General features: G+C 46.1%; 1 protein-coding gene across 3 annotated transcripts in view; it reads left to right on the top strand.

Annotated features, from left to right (window-relative positions):
* Positions 1-19,215, top strand: part of bt (projectin protein bent) — a 61,302-nt gene that overhangs the window by 40,629 nt on the left and 1,458 nt on the right. For all 3 annotated transcript variants that reach the window (XM_022848457.2, XM_086971974.1, XM_086971975.1), the window contains 18 exons: positions 139-1,023; positions 1,222-1,886; positions 2,042-2,261; positions 2,356-3,237; positions 3,341-3,928; positions 4,040-4,339; positions 4,506-5,078; positions 5,244-5,543; positions 5,638-5,913; positions 6,010-6,612; positions 6,986-7,370; positions 7,650-9,058; positions 9,189-10,884; positions 11,084-15,600; positions 16,236-16,488; positions 16,836-16,987; positions 17,378-17,671; positions 18,699-19,108. In XM_022848457.2, coding sequence (XP_022704192.1) covers positions 139-1,023; positions 1,222-1,886; positions 2,042-2,261; positions 2,356-3,237; positions 3,341-3,928; positions 4,040-4,339; positions 4,506-5,078; positions 5,244-5,543; positions 5,638-5,913; positions 6,010-6,612; positions 6,986-7,370; positions 7,650-9,058; positions 9,189-10,884; positions 11,084-15,600; positions 16,236-16,488; positions 16,836-16,987; positions 17,378-17,671; positions 18,699-19,108 — 14,408 coding nt within the window. The remainder of the gene's footprint in view (positions 1-138; positions 1,024-1,221; positions 1,887-2,041; positions 2,262-2,355; positions 3,238-3,340; positions 3,929-4,039; positions 4,340-4,505; positions 5,079-5,243; positions 5,544-5,637; positions 5,914-6,009; positions 6,613-6,985; positions 7,371-7,649; positions 9,059-9,188; positions 10,885-11,083; positions 15,601-16,235; positions 16,489-16,835; positions 16,988-17,377; positions 17,672-18,698; positions 19,109-19,215) is intronic.

Genomic DNA, 19,215 nt, shown 5'->3' on the forward strand with positions numbered 1-19,215 from the left:
CAAAGCAGAATGTAATAAAGCACTATCAAATTTTAACCCGAATCATGGTAGTATTTTGGCTCACTCAGGCTTTTGACTCTTCGTTAGAGCGGCTCAAAGACAAACTAGATAATAACTAAAAATGACATGGGTTTTCAGAGATCCCATCGATCGATCGGCTTGGATTGAAAGATGTGACGTTGCGTGCCGGTCAGACGCTAAAGTACGACATCAAAGTCGGAGGCGAGCCTCCGCCAACAAAGTCCTGGTTCAAAAATGGTGAACAGCTTAAGAACGATAATCGTACCAAAATTGAAAGCGAGGATTACCGGGCCAAAATTACTGTCTCCAATGTTACGCGCAAAGATACCGGTGTTTATAAAATCGTAGTTAAGAATGTCAACGGCGAAGAAGACGCCGAAGCGCGCGTCACTGTTCTTGATAAGCCGGGTGCTCCTGAGGGCCCATTGGACGTCTCGGAGGTCCACGCTGAGGGATGCAAGCTGAAGTGGAAGCCTCCGCTTGACGACGGTGGTATGCCACTTGACGGCTATGTTATTGAGAAAATGGATACACAGACAGGCCGGTGGGTACCTTGCGGACGAACTATGAGTGATGAGTTCAACGTTGAAAACCTTACACCGGGCCAAGAATACAAATTCCGTGTCAAGGCAGTTAATCCCGAAGGTGAGTCAGAGCCGCTTGAAAATGAGACCACCGTCGTCGCCAAAAACCCCTTCAACCCACCAGGTGCCCCAGAGAACGCTGAGGTTACGGATTGGGACAAGGAATGGATGACTGTCAAATGGGATCCTCCTCTCAAAGACGGTGGAAATCCCGTCCAGAATTACATTGTTGAAAAGAAAGAGAAGGGCACCGGAGTATGGACAAAGGCGGCTACTGTTGACGGCAATGTAACCATTGCTAAGGTTATTGACCTCATTCCTGGAGAGACCTATGAGTTCCGTGTGAAGGCTGTCAACGCTGCTGGCCCCGGAGAACCATCAGATGCAACCAAGCCGCAAGTGGCCAAACCTAGGAGAAGTAAGTGTTTCGCTTCTTCCAATTACTCTTGTCATAATCAAATATATTATCGTTATATTATCATAAGTAAGCAGTGCATCTTCTTGCTTGTTTCGAACAAGGCTATAGTTTTTTGTATAAAATAAAACTAGAAAAAAGTGATTTATCTTCTTAATATAGAGTAGTTTCTGCAGATAATAAGAGCGACGACTTTTACAGTGGCTCCCAGAATCGACCGGAAGAACCTAAGGCCAGTGACTATCCGCGTCGGCCAGGTGTTCGAATTTGATGTGAAGGTAGAAGGCGAACCGGCCCCAACCTGCATATGGATGCTGGAAAAGAAGGAGGTCGTGGACCATGGCGCACTAACTATTGAAAATAAGCCTTACAAAACAAAACTTAGCTGCGACCGCGCTGAGCGGAAGGACGCCGGAATTTACAAGCTCATTGCTAGGAACGAATATGGCGTTGACGAGGCCGATGTTGAGATCCAGATTCTATCAAAGCCGGCTTCACCAGAAGGTCCGCTTGAAGTTACGGATGTCAATAAGAATGGTTGCCACCTCGCCTGGATGAAACCGAAAGATGATGGTGGAGAGCCGATTGACCACTATCTTATTGAAAAACAGGACCCAGACACAGGTGCCTGGGTTCCTGTAGGCAAGAGTCACGGAACCGATTTCGATATCACAGGACTGACCCCAGGAAAAAGCTATAAGTTCCGCGTGAAGGCTGTGAACCGTGAGGGTGAATCTGAGCCGCTTGAAAGCGCTCTGCCTATTATTGCCAAGGATCCCTATGATGCGCCAGGAGCGCCAGGACAACCCGAACCGACGGACTGGAATCGTGATCATGTCGACCTCAAGTGGACTTCGCCCGAATCAGTACGTAAAGCTATAACCCTTACTTATCAAAAGTTCTGTAGCAAAAAAAAAAAAAAAAAATTTAGGAACAACCTGATATTTATAAGGCACGCTAGAGCTTCGGTTTGATTCGAATAGCTAGAATAACACAATTTCGCTATGTTCCACGATTTTAGGACGGCGGAGCCCCGATCTCTCACTATCTTATTGAAAAGAAGGAGAAAGGTTCAAGCAAGTGGGAGAAGGCTGGAGAGACAAGCGGTCCAGTTTGCCAAGGCACCGCCGCCTTCTTGGAAGAAGGCAAAGAGTATGAGTTTAGGGTGGTTGCCGTCAACGCTGCAGGCCCTGGAGAGCCTTCCATGGCATCCAAGCCCGTTATAGCTAAACCTCGCTTCCGTAAGTAATTAGTTACCTACTAAACTCTAGCACATTGTACATCATTTACTTTTAGACGAATGATTACTGCTACTAACATTACCTAAAATTTCAGTGGCCCCTCGCATCGACCGTAAGAATCTCAATGAGCTCAAGGTTAGAGTTGGTGAGCCTATTCGTTTTGCTGTAGACATTACTGGAGAACCAGCACCTGAAGTACAGTGGCTATTGAACGATAAGGAGATCGGCGATACAAGCCACCGCACGATCGAGAGCGTCCCCTATCATACCAAATTTGCCATTCGTCGAGCAAATCGTGAGGATACTGGAAAGTACACCATTATTGCAACAAATAGCAGTGGACAGGATCGTGCTGGAGTTACCGTCATCATTTTGGACAAACCCGGTGCACCTGAAGGTCCTCTTGATATCAGTGAAATACATAAGGAGGGCTGCAAGCTCTCCTGGAAACCTCCCAAAGATACGGGAGGCATGCCGCTTGACGGGTACGTGGTCGAAAAGATGGATACCGAAACAGGACTGTGGGTACCAGTCAGCAAGACAAAAGAGCCTCAGATGGAAGTTCTTGGACTGACACCTGGTCATGAGTACAAATTCCGTGTGAGGGCTCTTAATAAGGAAGGAGAATCTGAGCCACTAGAGGCTGAAAAACCTATAATCGCTAAGAATCCCTTTGACCCTCCAGGCAAGCCTGGAGATCTGAAGGCCACCGACTGGGACAAAGATCACGTTGACCTTGATTGGAAGGCTCCTGAAGACGACGGTGGAGCTCCAATTGAGAAGTACATTGTCGAGAAGAAGGACAAATTCGGTGATTGGGAACCATGCATGGAGGTGCCAGCTGAGCAGCTTAAGGCTTCTGTTGAGGGTCTAGATGCCAATAAACCGTACGAATTCCGTGTAAGAGCTGTTAACAAGGCCGGACAGTCCGAACCATCTAACAATAGCGGACAGATTATCACCAAGCCTAGAAAACGTAAGTCCATTTTTGTTGCAATACAAGAGTAAAGTCAGGATAAAATAAATATTGTGTTTACGGTAGTCTCCGATAATATTAACTTGAACATTTTGTTGTGCAGTTGCTCCTAAGATCGATCGTACCAATCTGGAGAAAGTGAAAATCAGGGCTGGACAGAACTTCGTGTTTGACGTCAAGGTCGAAGGCGAACCCGTCCCTGAGACATCTTGGTCGCTTAAAGGCGGCAAGGTCACCAACAGCGAGCGCACCAAAATCAAGGATGAGCCATACAACACTAAGCTGAATTGCCGTGGGGCAACCAGGGCTGAGAGCGGCGTCTACAAGCTTAAAGCCGTTAACCAGTGGGGAGAGGATGAAGCCGAGGTTGAAGTCATTGTGTTGGACAGACCCAGTCCACCTAATGGCCCGCTCAAGGTGGAGGACATCCATGCCGAAGGGTGTACGCTTAAATGGAAACCACCTTCAGATGACGGCGGAGTGCCTATCGATCACTACGTGGTCGAAAAGATGGATATGGCCACAGGCTTGTGGACGCCAGCCGGAACCACAAAGGGTAGCGAATGCGAACTGGCTGTTGATACCCTTAACCCAGACCATTCATACAAGTTCCGAGTAAAGGCAGTCAATCGCCAGGGCGAATCGGATGCTCTTGAGACTGACAAGCCCGTTGTCGCCAAAAATCCCTTCGGTGAGTTCATGAAAGTCGCTATCACTACACATATAGGGTAGATGTCTGGTCTACTTGGAGCCTGAAGCTTTTAGTAACACGACTCTTTCTTATGGTGATTTCCTGATACAGGTACCCCCGGGAAGCCCGGAACGCCTGAAATTACTGACTTTGATAAGGACTTCGTACAGCTTAAATGGACTGCCCCTGAAAGCGATAATGGTTCTCCGATTACGGGTTACATCATTGAGAAAAAAGACAAGTACAGCTCCGATTGGATGCCTTGTGGAGAGACAGGTCCAGAGTGCCAGGGCACTGTTAAAGATCTTATCGAAGGGCAGGAATATGAATTCCGCGTCGTGCCTATCAACAAAGGAGGCAGAGGAGAACCGTCTGATTCTACCGGCAAACATCTTGCCCGGCCAAAGAATTGTGGGTGTTTCGAATCATTGCGTAAGATGAGATTGCTCGAGCGCATTTTTTATTATATTGTTGCATGCGTTAACTATCAACCTTTCGCTTATGGTTTGACTTCATTGATATTCATTTGATAGCATACCGTAGTGGTCTACTCATAGTTATCACTTGCATATTTCAGTGGCTCCGAAAATCGGTCCGATGTCCGATATCAAGATTAAAGCTGGCAAAAACTGGGAAATGGAAGTTCCTGTTGTTGGAGAACCAGTACCTACAACTAAATGGGACATGGGCGGCAACTCTCTCGAGGAGTCACCTCGGTTTATCTGCCTTCACTCTCCGCACAAGGCCAAAATCTCCCTGCAAAATGCCAAACGTGAGGATAGCGGTGAACTGCAACTGGTTGCAAGCAACATTAATGGTACTGATCGTCAGGCAGTCAAATTTACCGTGGTCGATGTACCATCTGCTCCGGAAGGTCTTGCTGCTAGCAACGTTACCCGTGACGGTTGTGAGCTCAGCTGGAGAAAACCCAAAGATGACGGCGGTAGTAACATCCTTCACTACGTCGTTGAAAAGAAGGACATCGATTCTGGGAATTGGACTATGGTAGCTGAAACTCCTGGTCTTACCTGCAAAGTGGACCATCTTATTGAAGGTCAGAGCTTCTTGTTCAGAGTGAAAGCTGTCAATCACGAAGGAGACTCTTCATACTGTACCCTCAAAGAGCCCGTACTTGCAAAAAATCCATACGGTACGTGATTCATGTGTCAAACTATAATCTTAAAATGCTTCTCAATGTGCTCATTGGATTTTTTATCAAATTCTCTAGAGAGAGGCTAAAAAAGTGCTTATTATTACATTGAAAAGAAATATAAATAAATTAAGCTCCAAGTTATCGTTCTTTTCTGCACTGCAGATAGTCCAGGTAAACCTGCTCCTCCTGAGGTGAAGGACTGGGATAAGGATCACGTTGATCTGGAATGGCGCGCTCCTCGTGATAACGGAGCACCTATCAAAGCGTATATCATCCAAAAGCGACCCAAAGGACAGCTGGGTTGGGAGGAAGGTACACGCGTTCCTGGCAGCGAAATCAAATGCACAGTTCCTGGACTCACAGAAGGCCAAGAATATGAGTTTAGAGTTATTGCCGTCAACAAAGCAGGTCCCGGAGAGCCGTCAGATCCTTCTGATATGGTTCTTTGCAAACCGCGAAAATGTAGGTCCTATTTTTTTTTTGTAGTTTGTGTATACAATCATTAGGCTATACAATAAACATTTTTAATTGTGGAGAAAAATACTTCTCTTTGCAGTACCACCATCGTTGGACATGTCAGCTTTAAAAGACTTGCGGATTAAGGCTGGTCGTCCCATCAACTTTACGATCCCGATTAAGGGAGAGCCAGCCCCGAAGGCAACCTGGACTATCAATGGAAAACCAGTTACAGCACGAGTGGACTGTGCCTCCACTTCGACGGTGTGTACTCTGGATATCCCTGTCTCCGTACGCGATGATACAGGTCGCTATACTCTAGAGCTCGCCAATGAATACGGAAAAACGTCAGGAACTGCTCAGGTTACCGTTATGGGTAAGACAATTTTGCAAACTTGCACTCAGACGTTACGCATGTGGTCAAAACTAGCAATAAGATCCTAACGGTACCGTTTGATTTTTCTGTTTATAGATCGACCTGGACCTCCAGAGGGCCCTCTTAATGTTGATACTGTTACCAGAGACAGCGCAGAGATTTCGTGGCAGGCTCCCAAGGACGACGGTGACTGTCCAATCACACATTATGTTGTAGAAAAAATGGACACCACTCGCGGAACGTGGATGGAAGCGGGACAAACACCTAATTTTAGCTACAAGGTACCCAAGCTTATTCACAAGAAGTCGTACCAGTTCCGTGTTGCGGCCGTCAATGAAATGGGCCAATCAGAATACCTGGAAACTACTCGTCCCATTATCGCCAAGGATCGATTCGAACCCCCAAGCCAGCCTGGAAGGCCTGATGTGACTGATTATGATAAAGATCACGTTGACCTTGAATGGATCGCTCCCAAGGATGACGGTGGAAGTCCCGTCCAAAAATATATCATTCAGAAAAGGGAGCGTGGAAATCCTTTCTGGAGCAAAGGGGCAGAGGTTGCTGGAAACCAACTCAAGTGTACGGTGCCCGACTTGCGCGAAGGTCAGGATTACGAGTTTAGGATTATCGCCGTGAACCAGGGTGGAGAATCGGAGCCATCTGATTCGAGCCAGATGATAACCTGCAGACCAAGAAAACGTAAGTATTCTGTGATCGTTTCACTGGAAATGATCGAACAAAGTTACAAAACCTGCACCCGCAATGTCGCAAACGGTTTATGAAATGTTTAGAAATGCTGCAGATGATGCGAGAGCTCGAGTGCGCAATAGATCTTAATGTTGTCTAAGAAAGTAATATTACGACAATTAGGCGCATCACTTATAAATCATAGTACAGCATATGACAAAGTACAACAAAATTGCTGTCCTCACTCTATTATTGGCTAAGAAAACTTCACAATCTAATACATGTAGTCATCCTTCTTCTAAATAAATATGTGCGGTGGTTAAATTAAAGATAAATATGGTCCAGACGTGTTTATGAAACCATCCTTGTAACTTTTTATTTGCAGTACCGCCCAAGATCTTGACGCCTATGAAAGAATTAAAGCTCAAGGAAGGTGACAAGCTACATTTGGACATTAAATTTGAAGGCGCACCGATGCCATCCATCACTTGGACTGTCAACGATAAGCCCCTATCCACCGATATGCGAGGCAGCCGGTCAGATTACGAAGATCACACTCTCGTGAACATAGTTGACGTCAAGCGTGGGGATGCCGGTGAATATAAACTGCATCTGAAGAACGAGTTTGGAGAAGACGCCGGCACACTAAAGCTTATTGTGTTGGGACCGCCAGGGCCGCCTGAAGGACCGCTTAATATTGAGGAAGTCGACAAGGATAGGTGCACCCTCTCCTGGAAGCCTCCCAAGGATAATGGAGGCAGCGATATTACGTCAGTATCAAGAAACTTAATTTTCAAAACGAATATGTGTATGACTAGTATTGAGCTCAATTGTTACTATGCTATACGTGCAATTATCGAAAAAGTCTTGCAGACAAATGTGATTAATTATAAAAGCAAAAGGTCATGATAAACGACTTGTGTTTGCAGTTTTATACTTCAGTAACACATTTCTCAAAACTAGTAATAGACTAAACACTATTTTCCATTGGCGCATATGATCGTAACAATTTATTTTACGTGCATATGATTTATGCGTTTTCGTTCCAGTGGTTACGTTATAGAGAAACGTGACAAAACCGGCGGTGGTCAATGGATGCCCGCTGTTCAGTACATATCGCCCTATAGCACATCGTGCCTAGTGCCCAAACTTATTGAAGGTCACGAATATGAATTCAGAGTTCGGGCCGAGAACGAACAAGGTTTGTCAGAGCCTCTGAGCACCGACAAGCCGCTACTAATCAAATCTGCCTTCGGGGTGCCCAGCCGTCCTGGTCAACCAGAGGTTGTTGACGCCGACCGCGATTTTATTAAGATCCGCTGGAGCCCACCTGCATCTGATGGAAGGTCGCCAATTAAGGGTTACGATATCGAGCGTAAAGACCTTACAAAAGCCGGGAGATGGATCTGCCTCAACAGGGATCCTGTCAACAAATTGGATTACACAGATGACACCGTTATCGATGGACATCAATACGAATATCGCATCGTAGCTAAAAATGCAGCTGGCCCTAGCGAACCTTCTTTGCCCAGCAAACCTATCACTGCCAAGCCTCTCAAAGAGAAACCTAAGCTTCACCTTGGTGGCCTCTATGACAAAACAATCCGCCTCAAGGCCGGAGAACCACTTCGAATTTCATTTCCGCTCACCGGATCGCCAACGCCTACCGTCACCTGGAAATGTGGGGGAATCGATATTGTACCAACGAACCGCATCATTCCATCATTCAAGGACGAAATTGTCAAATTTGACATTTCTGAGACGAAGCGCTCCGACACGAATAAATATACAGTTACCGCTAAGAATGCTCATGGTGAAGACTCGGCAACCATTGACGTGCTAGTCTATGATAAGCCTGGACCGCCGCAAGGCCCTATGGCATATCCTGACATCAAAGCCAACGAGATTACAATCAAGTGGCATAAACCCCTAGATGATGGAGGCTCTGAGATCATTAACTACAGAATCGAAAAATGCGATGCCAACAGTGATTTCTGGGCTTCTGTTTCAGGATTTTGCCCCGGAAACCAATTCGAGTTTAAGGTTAAGGGGCTCACCGAGGGCAAAAATTACAAATTCCGTGTATGTGCAGAAAATAGCTTCGGCGTTTCGGAACCTTTGGAGGGACTCCCAGTTATCGCAAAGAATCCATTTGATACACCGGAGGCTCCCGGACAGCCTAAGGTCACAGACTTTGGGCGGAATCATTGCGGCCTTAAGTGGACTCCTCCACTTAACGACGGTGGCCGTCCAGTCCAAGGCTATATCATAGAAAAGCGTGAAAAAGGATACCCCGAGTGGACCAGAGTTAATCTGGCACCAGTTCCCGGAACCGAGTTTGATGTGCCTAACCTCATCGAGGATAAAACGTACGAGTTCCGCGTTATTGCTGTGAATGAAGGAGGAGCGGGTAAACCAAGCAAACCGTGCGAGCCTTTCACGGCCAGAGATCCCAAATGTAAGTCCATAATAGAATATGGTTAGCTTTTGAATATAAAACTATATATACATATCAGCTAGGTTTTAAAGGAATAAAGTGTGTTACACATTAAAAATGAGGATGATTCTACTGCCACTGTATTTCACAGATGCGCCTAGAGCTCCTGATAAACCCCGTGTTGACAAGGTTAAGAAGGATTCATGCACCATCTCGTGGAACAAACCGCGCGATGATGGCGGTTGCAAGATCAAGGGCTACGTCATTGAGAAGAAGAAAAAAGATGATAAGGATTGGACTCGGGCTAACCCGCTGCTCTGTCCCGATCTCACATACACGGTGCCGAATCTTACAGAGGGTGATGAGTATGAGTTCCGTGTTATTGCTGTCAATGAAGTAGGCGATTCTCCGCCTTCACCTCCTACGGATCTCACACGAATTGAGGAGCAGCCGGATCAGCCGCGTATTGAGGCAGGATCCCTCAAGGACATTATCATTCGAGCTGGACAGAGCTTCACACTCAACGCTAAATTCTCAGGCTTCCCAGTCCCCACGGCAACATGGTCGCGCAATGACAATGAAATCAATATCGAGAAAGATCTGCGTATCCGCGCTAAAACTGAAGACACCTTTGCTGAGTTTACCCTTACCAACGCCAAGCGTGAAGATGCTGGCCAATATAAACTACAACTCAAAAACAAACATGGCTTCGATACTGCCTATTGCTCGGTCACAGTACTCGATCGTCCTGGACCGCCGGAGAATTTCCGCGGAGAAGATGTAGATGGAGACGCCCTTACACTGTATTGGTCGCCGCCCAAGGATGACGGAGGTTCGCCGATTACTAATTACATTCTGGAGAAACGCGAACACGGCTGCAAGGCATGGTCGCGTGTTTCTGGATATCTTATCGAGAGCAACTATCGCGTGCGGGGCTTAACCGTTGGCAAGAAGTACGATTTCCGGGTAATAGCAGAAAACAAATATGGAACGTCAGATCCCACTGAGCTTGCTGAGCCCATTCTGGCTCGCTACGGATTCGATGTTCCCGGAATGCCTGGCATTCCTCGAAGCATTGATTCATCCAACGACTCAATCACGGTTAGCTGGACCAGGCCTCGTAGCGATGGTGGCTCAGCTATCATCGGTTACCTTCTAGAAAAGAGGAAAAAAGGTGACTCCAAATGGCACAAAGTTAATAACTACCCTCATCCAGAACTCATGCATCGTGTCGATGGCCTTGTGCAAGATCAGCAATACGAGTTCCGTGTTGCCGCAGTGAACGCCGCTGGCCAAGGCCCCTATTCAGAGAACTCGGAACCAATCTATGCTCGACCGCCACCCTGCAGGCCAAAGATTGATTCAAGCTTTTCAATGCGAGATATCATTGTCTTGGCCGGAGATCCCTTTACATTGCGCGTTCCGTACGCTGGCATTCCCATACCGGAGGCCATTTGGCATGTAAACGGCACTGTAAAGCTCCCGAAGGATGACGAACGTATCCATACAGAAATAAATGCTAACTTCGTGATCTTCCTTAATAAGAAGGCTCAGCGTGACGATTCGGGTAAATACAGCCTTACCCTTACCAACGATCAAGGCTCGGATACCCAAGCATGTAAAGTTTTGGTAGTTGACAAGCCAGGCCCGCCCCAAGCGCCATTCGAGCCCTCGGATACTACCCCCGAAACTTGCTCGTTGTCCTGGAGGCCTCCGCTGGATGACGGTGGCTCACCGATCACCAATTACATAGTGGAGAGAATGGATCTGATCATGAAGATTTGGATAAAATGTAATGCCTTTATCCGCGGATGCCATTACGATGTTATTGGATTGGAACCCAACCAGTAAGCATTCATAATACTTTAATTTTTTTCTGTCTGTTAGAAAATCCTTTTTACAACATTAGTGATTTTATGAAGCTAGTTTTCGCTATAATAAACTTTATAGATCTATACTAATATAAGCAGTTGGTATCATCAAAGCAATATGTTGCGAATACAAGAAAAAGTATAAGAAGTATGCTAATATGAATTCATATTGCAGCCAATACCATTTCCGCGTAATGGCTGAAAATCAGTACGGCGTGGGCCCGCACATCCAGACTGATACACCGATTACGGCCAAATTTCCATTCAACGTTCCGTCGCCTCCAGGTAGGCCTGAGATTGTTGACCATGACAGCAGCAGTGTTCAACTCACCTGGAGTAAGCCGACTTCTGATGGAGGCTCAAAGATCCAAGGGTACCAGGTCGAATATAAGGAGCCAACCGAAGGCCGCTGGCGTATCGCCCAGGAGGTCCTGGTTAAGGATTGCCGCCTCACGGTGTCTGGTCTTCTCGAAGGTCGCACTTATGAGTTCCGTGTGAAGGCCAAGAACGCTGCCGGATTCTCTCTGCCATCAGCTCCCACAGAATCATTCAAACTTACACCGAAGTTCACCGTGCCGTCACCGCCGCAGAATCCTCAAGTAACCAAGGTCAGCAGGGCTTACATCGATCTTACATGGGAGAAGCCACGTTCGGATGGAGGTTCACGTATTACTGGTTATATTATCGAACGCCGCGATGTTACATCATCATTTTGGTACACTGTTACGGAATATCCCGCCACCGATCTCAATTTCTGCGATTCACGCGTAAAAGAGGGGGTGACGTATGAGTACAGAATCATTGCCATTAATGCTGCTGGGCGTTCAGATCCGTCTGCCTGCACCAATCCGATTAAAGCAACCAGCACGGAGGACGGGACACTGCCCGAATTTGTTCGTAAGCTTTACGATAAGAACGTCACAATCAAGAAAGGTGCCATTCTTGAGTGCGAGGCTATCGGCAAGCCGTTGCCGACTGCTCGTTGGCTTAAGAACGGACGCGACATTACGCCATCAGCTCGCATCCGGTACGTCGATAAAGGCCAGGGCGTGTTCCAATTGATGTTCGAGGACATTGAGGATGGTGACGAAGGTGAATACTGCTGTGAAGCTAGCAACTCCATGGGTAGCACAAGGACACGCTGCACACTCCGCATTGCAGCGCCACCCAGGATTGAGCGTTGTCCTAACGATGTGTTCTTCCCAGAGCATGATAATGGAAAGATTAAGATCTACTTTTCAGGAACTTCACCATTCGAAGTTACCCTATTCAAGGACGGTCTTGAGGTTAAGGACACCGTTGACTTTAAGGTTACAGTTTTCGATGATTATGCGATAGTATTTCTTAAGGACATTAAGAAAGATAAAGAAGGCAAATACCAAATACAGGTCAGGAATGACTCAGGTATGGATACTGGCTACTTCAATGTTTGGGTTACTGGCTTGCCTGGACCACCAATCGGACCATTAGTAACGTCCGAGATTACCCAGCATACCTGCCATCTTTCTTGGCACCCACCAAAGTTCGATGGCGGCTGCCGTGTCACTCATTATGTTGTCGAACGTAAGGAAACCACACATGAGCAGTGGGTGGTAGCTACAAGCTGCTGCAAGGACACTCAGTTCACTTGTCAAGGTCTTCAAGAGAATGGCGAATATATCTTCCGTGTAATGGCAGTCAATGAGAACGGAATGTCCGTTCCGCTTGAGGGTCTAAATCCAATCATTGCCAAACTTCCTTTCGACCCGCCCGGGCCGCCCGGAATCCCAGATATTACCGAGGTCGGAGGCGATTTCGTCAATCTACAGTGGACCAAACCTGAGAATGATGGGGGTTCTAGGGTTCTCGGATACTACGTTGAAAAGCGTGAAGTTGGCTCCAATTTGTGGCAGCGCATCAACCAGAACTATCTCTGTTTACCAACTCAGTTCAATATTGGTAATTTAGTTGAAGACCGCGAGTATGAGTTCCGCATCTTTGCGGTTAACGAAGCTGGCATTTCGCCACCGTCACAGAACTCAAGACAAGTTAAGATCAAAGATCCCAACCAGCCAACGCCACCGGAGTTCACCATTCCTCTTAAGCAGGTTATGGGGGTGGAGCGTAAAAATGTCCAGTTCATGTGCAAGGTCAGCGGTCAGCCTGTCCCCGAAATTCAGTGGTACAAGGGCACCCGCGAGCTGCACCAAGGCGCAAAGTACAGTATGCTCCGAGACGGCGACATGTATATGCTAGCCATCAATGATATCTTCGGCGAGGACGCCGACGAATATTGCTGTCGTGCCGTAAACATCGCCGGAGCCCGAACAAGTCGTGCAGAACTGCTCATTAAGTCACCGCCACATCTTAATGTACCTCCAAGATTCCGCGATCTTGCTTGCTTCGATAAAGGTGAAAACGTCCAGATAAAAATCCCTTTCACTGGCTTCCCTCGTCCGAAGATTACCTGGAGTAAAGACGATGTCGAGATCGAGAAAGGCGCCCACTTTGATATTCAAGTAAAAGAGAGACATGCGATTCTTACAATCAAGGATGCCTCTCAGCTCGACGACGGGCCGTATCGCATTGTGGCTGAGAACGAACTTGGAGTTGACTCGGCCGTGATCATCGTTCAAATCTCCGACCGACCCGATCCACCTCGCCACCCTGGCGTCGAATCGTTCAACGAGACGTCATGCATTCTCACCTGGATGCCACCACTTTGGGATGGCGGCAGCCATATCACCAACTACGTCATCGAAAAATGCGAGGCTGGTATGTCTCACTGGGTACGGGTAACGAATACCCGTTTTCTTACTCACAAAATCACTGGTCTAAATCCAGGAACACAGTACCAGTTCCGTGTCTGTGCTGAGAATATCTACGGTCGCAGCGAGCCCTCTGAAGCCAGCACACCCATTACGACACGTGCGACCAAACAAAAGAAACAAAAGAAAGTTGAAGTGGATGAACACGGTAAGAAGAAGCGCGGCCAATCCGAAGGACCAGTGAGCGACTATGATAAATTTGTACAAACTCTGACAAGCATTCCCGAGCCAGTAGATATCAAGAGTACAAGCGTTTATGACTACTATGACATCCTCGAGGAGCTGGGCACCGGCGCCTTCGGAGTCGTCCACCGTTGTCGGGAACGTAAGACTGGCAACATTTACGCTGCGAAGTTCATTCCTGTAGCAAATCAGTATGAGAAGGCTGTCATTAAAAAAGAGATTGACATCATGAATCAGCTTTTGCACCACAACAAGCTAATTCGCCTCCACGACGCATTCGAAGATGATGATGAGATGATCTTGATCTATGAATTCATGGCCGGTGGTGAGTTGTTTGAGCGTATTGCATGCGACGATCATCGTATGACTGAATCTGAAGTAATCAACTACATGCGCCAAATTTGCGAAGGCATAAAACACATGCATGAGCGAAATATTCTGCATCTTGACCTGAAACCAGAGAATATAATGTGCACAAAGAAAGCTGGAAATGAGATCAAAATTATCGATTTCGGCCTGGCAACACGTGTCAGCCCCGATGAAACCGTCAAGATTTCCACTGGTACTGCTGAATTTGCTGCTCCGGAGATTGTCGATCGTGAGCCGGTTGGCTTCTACACCGATATGTGGGCGTGCGGAGTTCTCTCTTACGTGCTTCTCTCCGGCTTGTCGCCATTCGCTGGCAACAATGATATCGAAACCCTTCGAAATGTTAAGAACTGTGATTGGCAATTCGATCAGGAGGCCTTTTCCGGAATTTCGGAAGAAGGCAAAGACTTTATCAAACGCCTACTCGTGAAGGACAAGGACAAACGTATGACGGCGCATGAGTGTCTTGAGCACCCTTGGCTGAAAGGGCAGACCAAGACCGACGACAGGACCATCAGCAGCAAGAAGTACGTGTCCTTCCGTGATCGTATGCGAGATCGTTACAAAAAATACTGGGACAGCGCCATTCTGCCGTTCGGCCATACGGCCAACTATAGCTCGTTGCGTAAGCTCCAGGAAAAGTTGCATCGCATTGAAGAATTCGTTATCGATAAGAGAGAGATGGTGCCACGCTTCGTAATCAAGCCTCACTCAACAATGGCCTACGAGGGCCAGGCTGCTAAGTTTTATTGTCGTGTGATTGCACCAGCGCCTGCCACTCTAACTTGGTACCGTGACTCGGGTGAACTCCGTCAGAGCGTTAAGTACATGAAACGATATATGGGCGACGATTACACATTCATCATCAACCGTTGCCGCCTTGACGATCGAGGCGAATACATGATCCGCGCTGAGAATCACTATGGCTTCCGCGAGGAGCCGGTGTTCCTCAATGTACATCCAATGCCGCAACAGTTGCCGCAGTTCAAGGTGGAGGAGCCCGTGCGCCGACGCATGGAACCCCTCCGCTTTAATCCATATGACAACATGAAAGATTGTGCTCCCAATTTCAGCTTCCATTTGCGAAACCGCGTTATTCAACTTCATCTGGGCGTCAAATTGCTGGCATGTCTTGAGGAAAAGCCAGTATGTGACGTGAAGTGGTTTAAGGATGGTCGCGAACTCTCGAAATACGATGTGAGGATGACGCATTCTGATGGCGTTGTCACATGCGAGATCGCCTCATGCTCGCTCGAAGACGCTGGCAAATATACCTGCCAAGCAACAAATGCACTCGGCATGGCAGAAACCAGCTGTCATCTTTATGTTGAAGGTGAGGAGATCCTACATAAATATTATATTTCCGGCCTATTTGATGGGCAAAATATGTCAAACTGATATTCGTCTTATATTTACCCTGCTGCCTACTATATCTTTATCTACCTGATTATTGTATTAAATAAAAAAAAAAGTAAAAACTATTGGAACTATACCATGTTATATATGGCAGAAAACTTATATGTCCTAATATCCAGCATATTCGATAACAGTGGTAACTAAATAATAATTTTCAATAATTTTTAATTAACTATGTGTTTAATAGCTATGGTAATTAGATAGCGTAGATATTTAACAGAATAAACTATCTGCAAACAGGCAATTTTTTTTTTTAAAAACTAGACTAATGATTGCCAGATCAACATCAAGATGAGTACCGCAGACCCGCCCTAGATAAGATGCTAACGTACAATGTGACCGCTACAAAAACATCCTTTTGCATGGATGCACCTCATTCATCAGTTGTAGCAATGCTAGAATTTCACCGTTACTATTAATTTGTAGGCAATCTAATGTATTTCGATCAGTTCAGTCATGCCAAGCTTTATTATACGTAATGTGAAAACGGCCTATAATAATGTAATTGCCCTAAAACTGTGTTTGGGATTGTGCTTCTTTTTGTCGGCCCAGATCGAAAGAAGTGGTCTCCCTCTACGATGGGCCGTAGGTTCTCAGGTTCCAACTCACATTCGTTGTACTCAGATAAACACAAAGCATCGTACAGAACCTACAGTGGATCAAGCGACCATTACACGGGTTACTTGTCGACAAGCGACTCACGATACCGTACGGACTACATGACATCGTCGTCCTACTTGACCAGCCCGAGCAGGCAGTTTCGTTCAAACTCCGACTACCGTAGTCACAGCAGCTCTGGGTATAGGTACGCTAATCTGAACCGAGAAATCTTTTATGAAATAATTTCATAGATATATATAGCATGTAACACCTGTCATACTTTTCATCTGTCTCGCACTAACTATGGCCAAGCAAGTCGCTAAGGAGACATCCCTGTTATGACTGGGACGGCACCATAAACCAACTCTACCTAATTTGCGTGCTTGTAGCCTGTCATTGGTGCAAAAAAACATGTTCCGCAGATATTTTGCCACAATGGAAAATTCGTGTACGGGCTGAATGTCGGCCTATTACGTTACTTAATCTAGCCGAATAAATATATGAAATATTAATGAACCAGGAAATACCATGTGAACGCCGATGGAATTACAGAGCGACAACGGACAGCACTCTATCCTCGGCCGTTTCGAAGCTGTCGAGTGATATTGGATCTATCCGGACACAAAAGCCGTACGGATCCACAGCGGTTTCAGGGGACTCAACCAGCCCTTCACGTTCCCGTAATCAGACCAAGGAGCTTGAACGTGCGTCTACTTGCTCATATCCTTTGTTTTGGGATAAACGAGTCCCGGTAGTATTAGGCAGTTGCATTGCGCTGCTAGTGGAAGCTATAGAGGTAATATCACGTAATTGGCATGTTATAGTAAAAATCAGAAAGAGAGATCATTCTAATCCACCCAATGGTGAGTATGGGAGGGTGGGCTGTGCAAAGCAGTCCCTTCGAACTCCCACCATTTAAATAATTACTAGCTTAATAACCATAACAATAAGACAACAATCATAGCTGATACAACAGCTTTGTTCGCAGCGGTCTAACAACAAAACCTAGTAAATTGTTGTAGCTTTTTGTCTTTCGAGTGAAAGACGGGTAACATAAACGTCACGTTAATTATAATTCACATTGTCATATACAGTACCTGAGGAATCTTCCGCACCGAAGTTCATCACGCCGCTGCAAGACCTAACGATTAAGGATGGCGAAGCGTTGACATTAGCTTGCGTAGTTTCCGGCGAACCGGAGCCAAAGGTTAATTGGTATAAGGGCTCAGAACAGCTAGCCTCATCAGACATTATCAGTCTCAAATACAAGAACCGTGAAGCCACATTACATATCGAAGAAGTCTACCCCGAGGACGAGGGAGAATATATTTGTAAAGCATCTAACGCCGAGGGCTCTGCCGAAACAAAATGCAAACTCACAATTACTGGTACGGAGCTTCTGGCGCTTAGTTCGAATTCTAAATGTTTATGCTAGACAAGTATAGAGGGCGATAGGTAACGCGGTAGGCCAATTTTGTTACCTTAATACAATATTTTGGAATAGAGCTGATCGTATGATCTGCAATTAGTCAAAGGTAAAAAACATCATGCCGTAATGCACTCTCGAACGTGAAGTTTATGATGGACATACGTTTCTGCATATGGCTAAAGCTGCTTAGCATCGAAGTGCCTTTGCTAAGGTCGATTGCCTTAGGCATATTCGGGGTTATAATTAACATTCCATGGGTAGAAAGTGTAATGATACATATTGTAAGCTCGAAGGTCAACGACAGTAAATCAGCTAAATAGAGAATGTCATTAACGATTAACTGGGAATTGCAGTTCTGCCACTGCAGTCGATATCTGTAGGTTGACAAATGATACCAATATGGATTTTATATATGCTAATTGTTTTGCCCATAAACAGTCTGATTGATCACTGAGGACAGCCCAATATGCAGCATTAACATCCGGACTCAATAATTAATTTATCAGACCACTTGCGTAGGAATCAACTTATGTGCTTCATTAATTTGCTAAATTCGTACACTGCAAATGAAGACAGGGGCCGGCTTTTTATCCGCCATAAGTCGACCCTTTAGTTAGTCATTCAATTGATCTCAACATTAGTTATGTTGCCTCAGTTAGGGGAATGAGGATAGCTTCCTTCAACACATGAAGTTAGTCATTGTTGAGCATGTTATATGCTAATGTTGAAACATGCATTATATTGGAGAAGAACGATAACTGGCGAATTGTTGAATTTTGTAGACAACAGTAAACACATTGTGGTTTGGAGTTTATCATTGGCAACATAGCAACGATTGCTAATACCTATATCGAAATCAACCAGCGATGCCAGCAGAACTAACGCAGCTATTTAAACTCTTCACACGGATTCAATAACACATACATTTGATAAAATGAACATTTGTTACGGCGCTAATATAGTTTCGTTTGTTTTTGCCATTTCAGCCATGGAAAAAGACGAAAGTGACGCGAAGAGCGGAGACTCAAAAGCTCCCCGATTTGTTAAACACCTGAAGAGTTCAGTCGTGAAGGATGGTGACAAGGTCACTTTGGAGGCCACCATTCGCGGTTCGAGCGATTTTGAGGTTGTATGGCTGCAGAATGGTAAGGAGCTCAAGCAAAATAAGGACTTCAAGGCTAGCAACGAAGGAGACCTATATCGTCTGGAAATCGCCGAGATCTACCCGGAGGATAGCGGTATGTACACCTGTGAGGCCTTTAACAATGTTGGCGAATGTTTCTCTTCCTGCACTTTGACCGTGCTCGTACCAGGCGAAACCCTGAAAGGCCCACGCTTCTCGATCTACCCCCGATCCGCAACGTTTGCAGAAGGACAAGAGGCCAGCATTCGACTTGTAAGTATCGTAAATCAAAATCTATGAACAAATAAAGTGTTATGAGGGGTATACTAGGTTTGGCTGTAGCTTAATTTATGTTCAGTGAATGGCCCGTGCCGTCGGCC

This window comes from Varroa jacobsoni, unplaced genomic scaffold (genome assembly GCF_002532875.2).
Source record: "Varroa jacobsoni isolate VJ856 unplaced genomic scaffold, vjacob_1.0 scaffold_1353, whole genome shotgun sequence".
In the NCBI taxonomy this organism is placed as follows: Eukaryota; Metazoa; Arthropoda; class Arachnida; order Mesostigmata; family Varroidae; genus Varroa; species Varroa jacobsoni.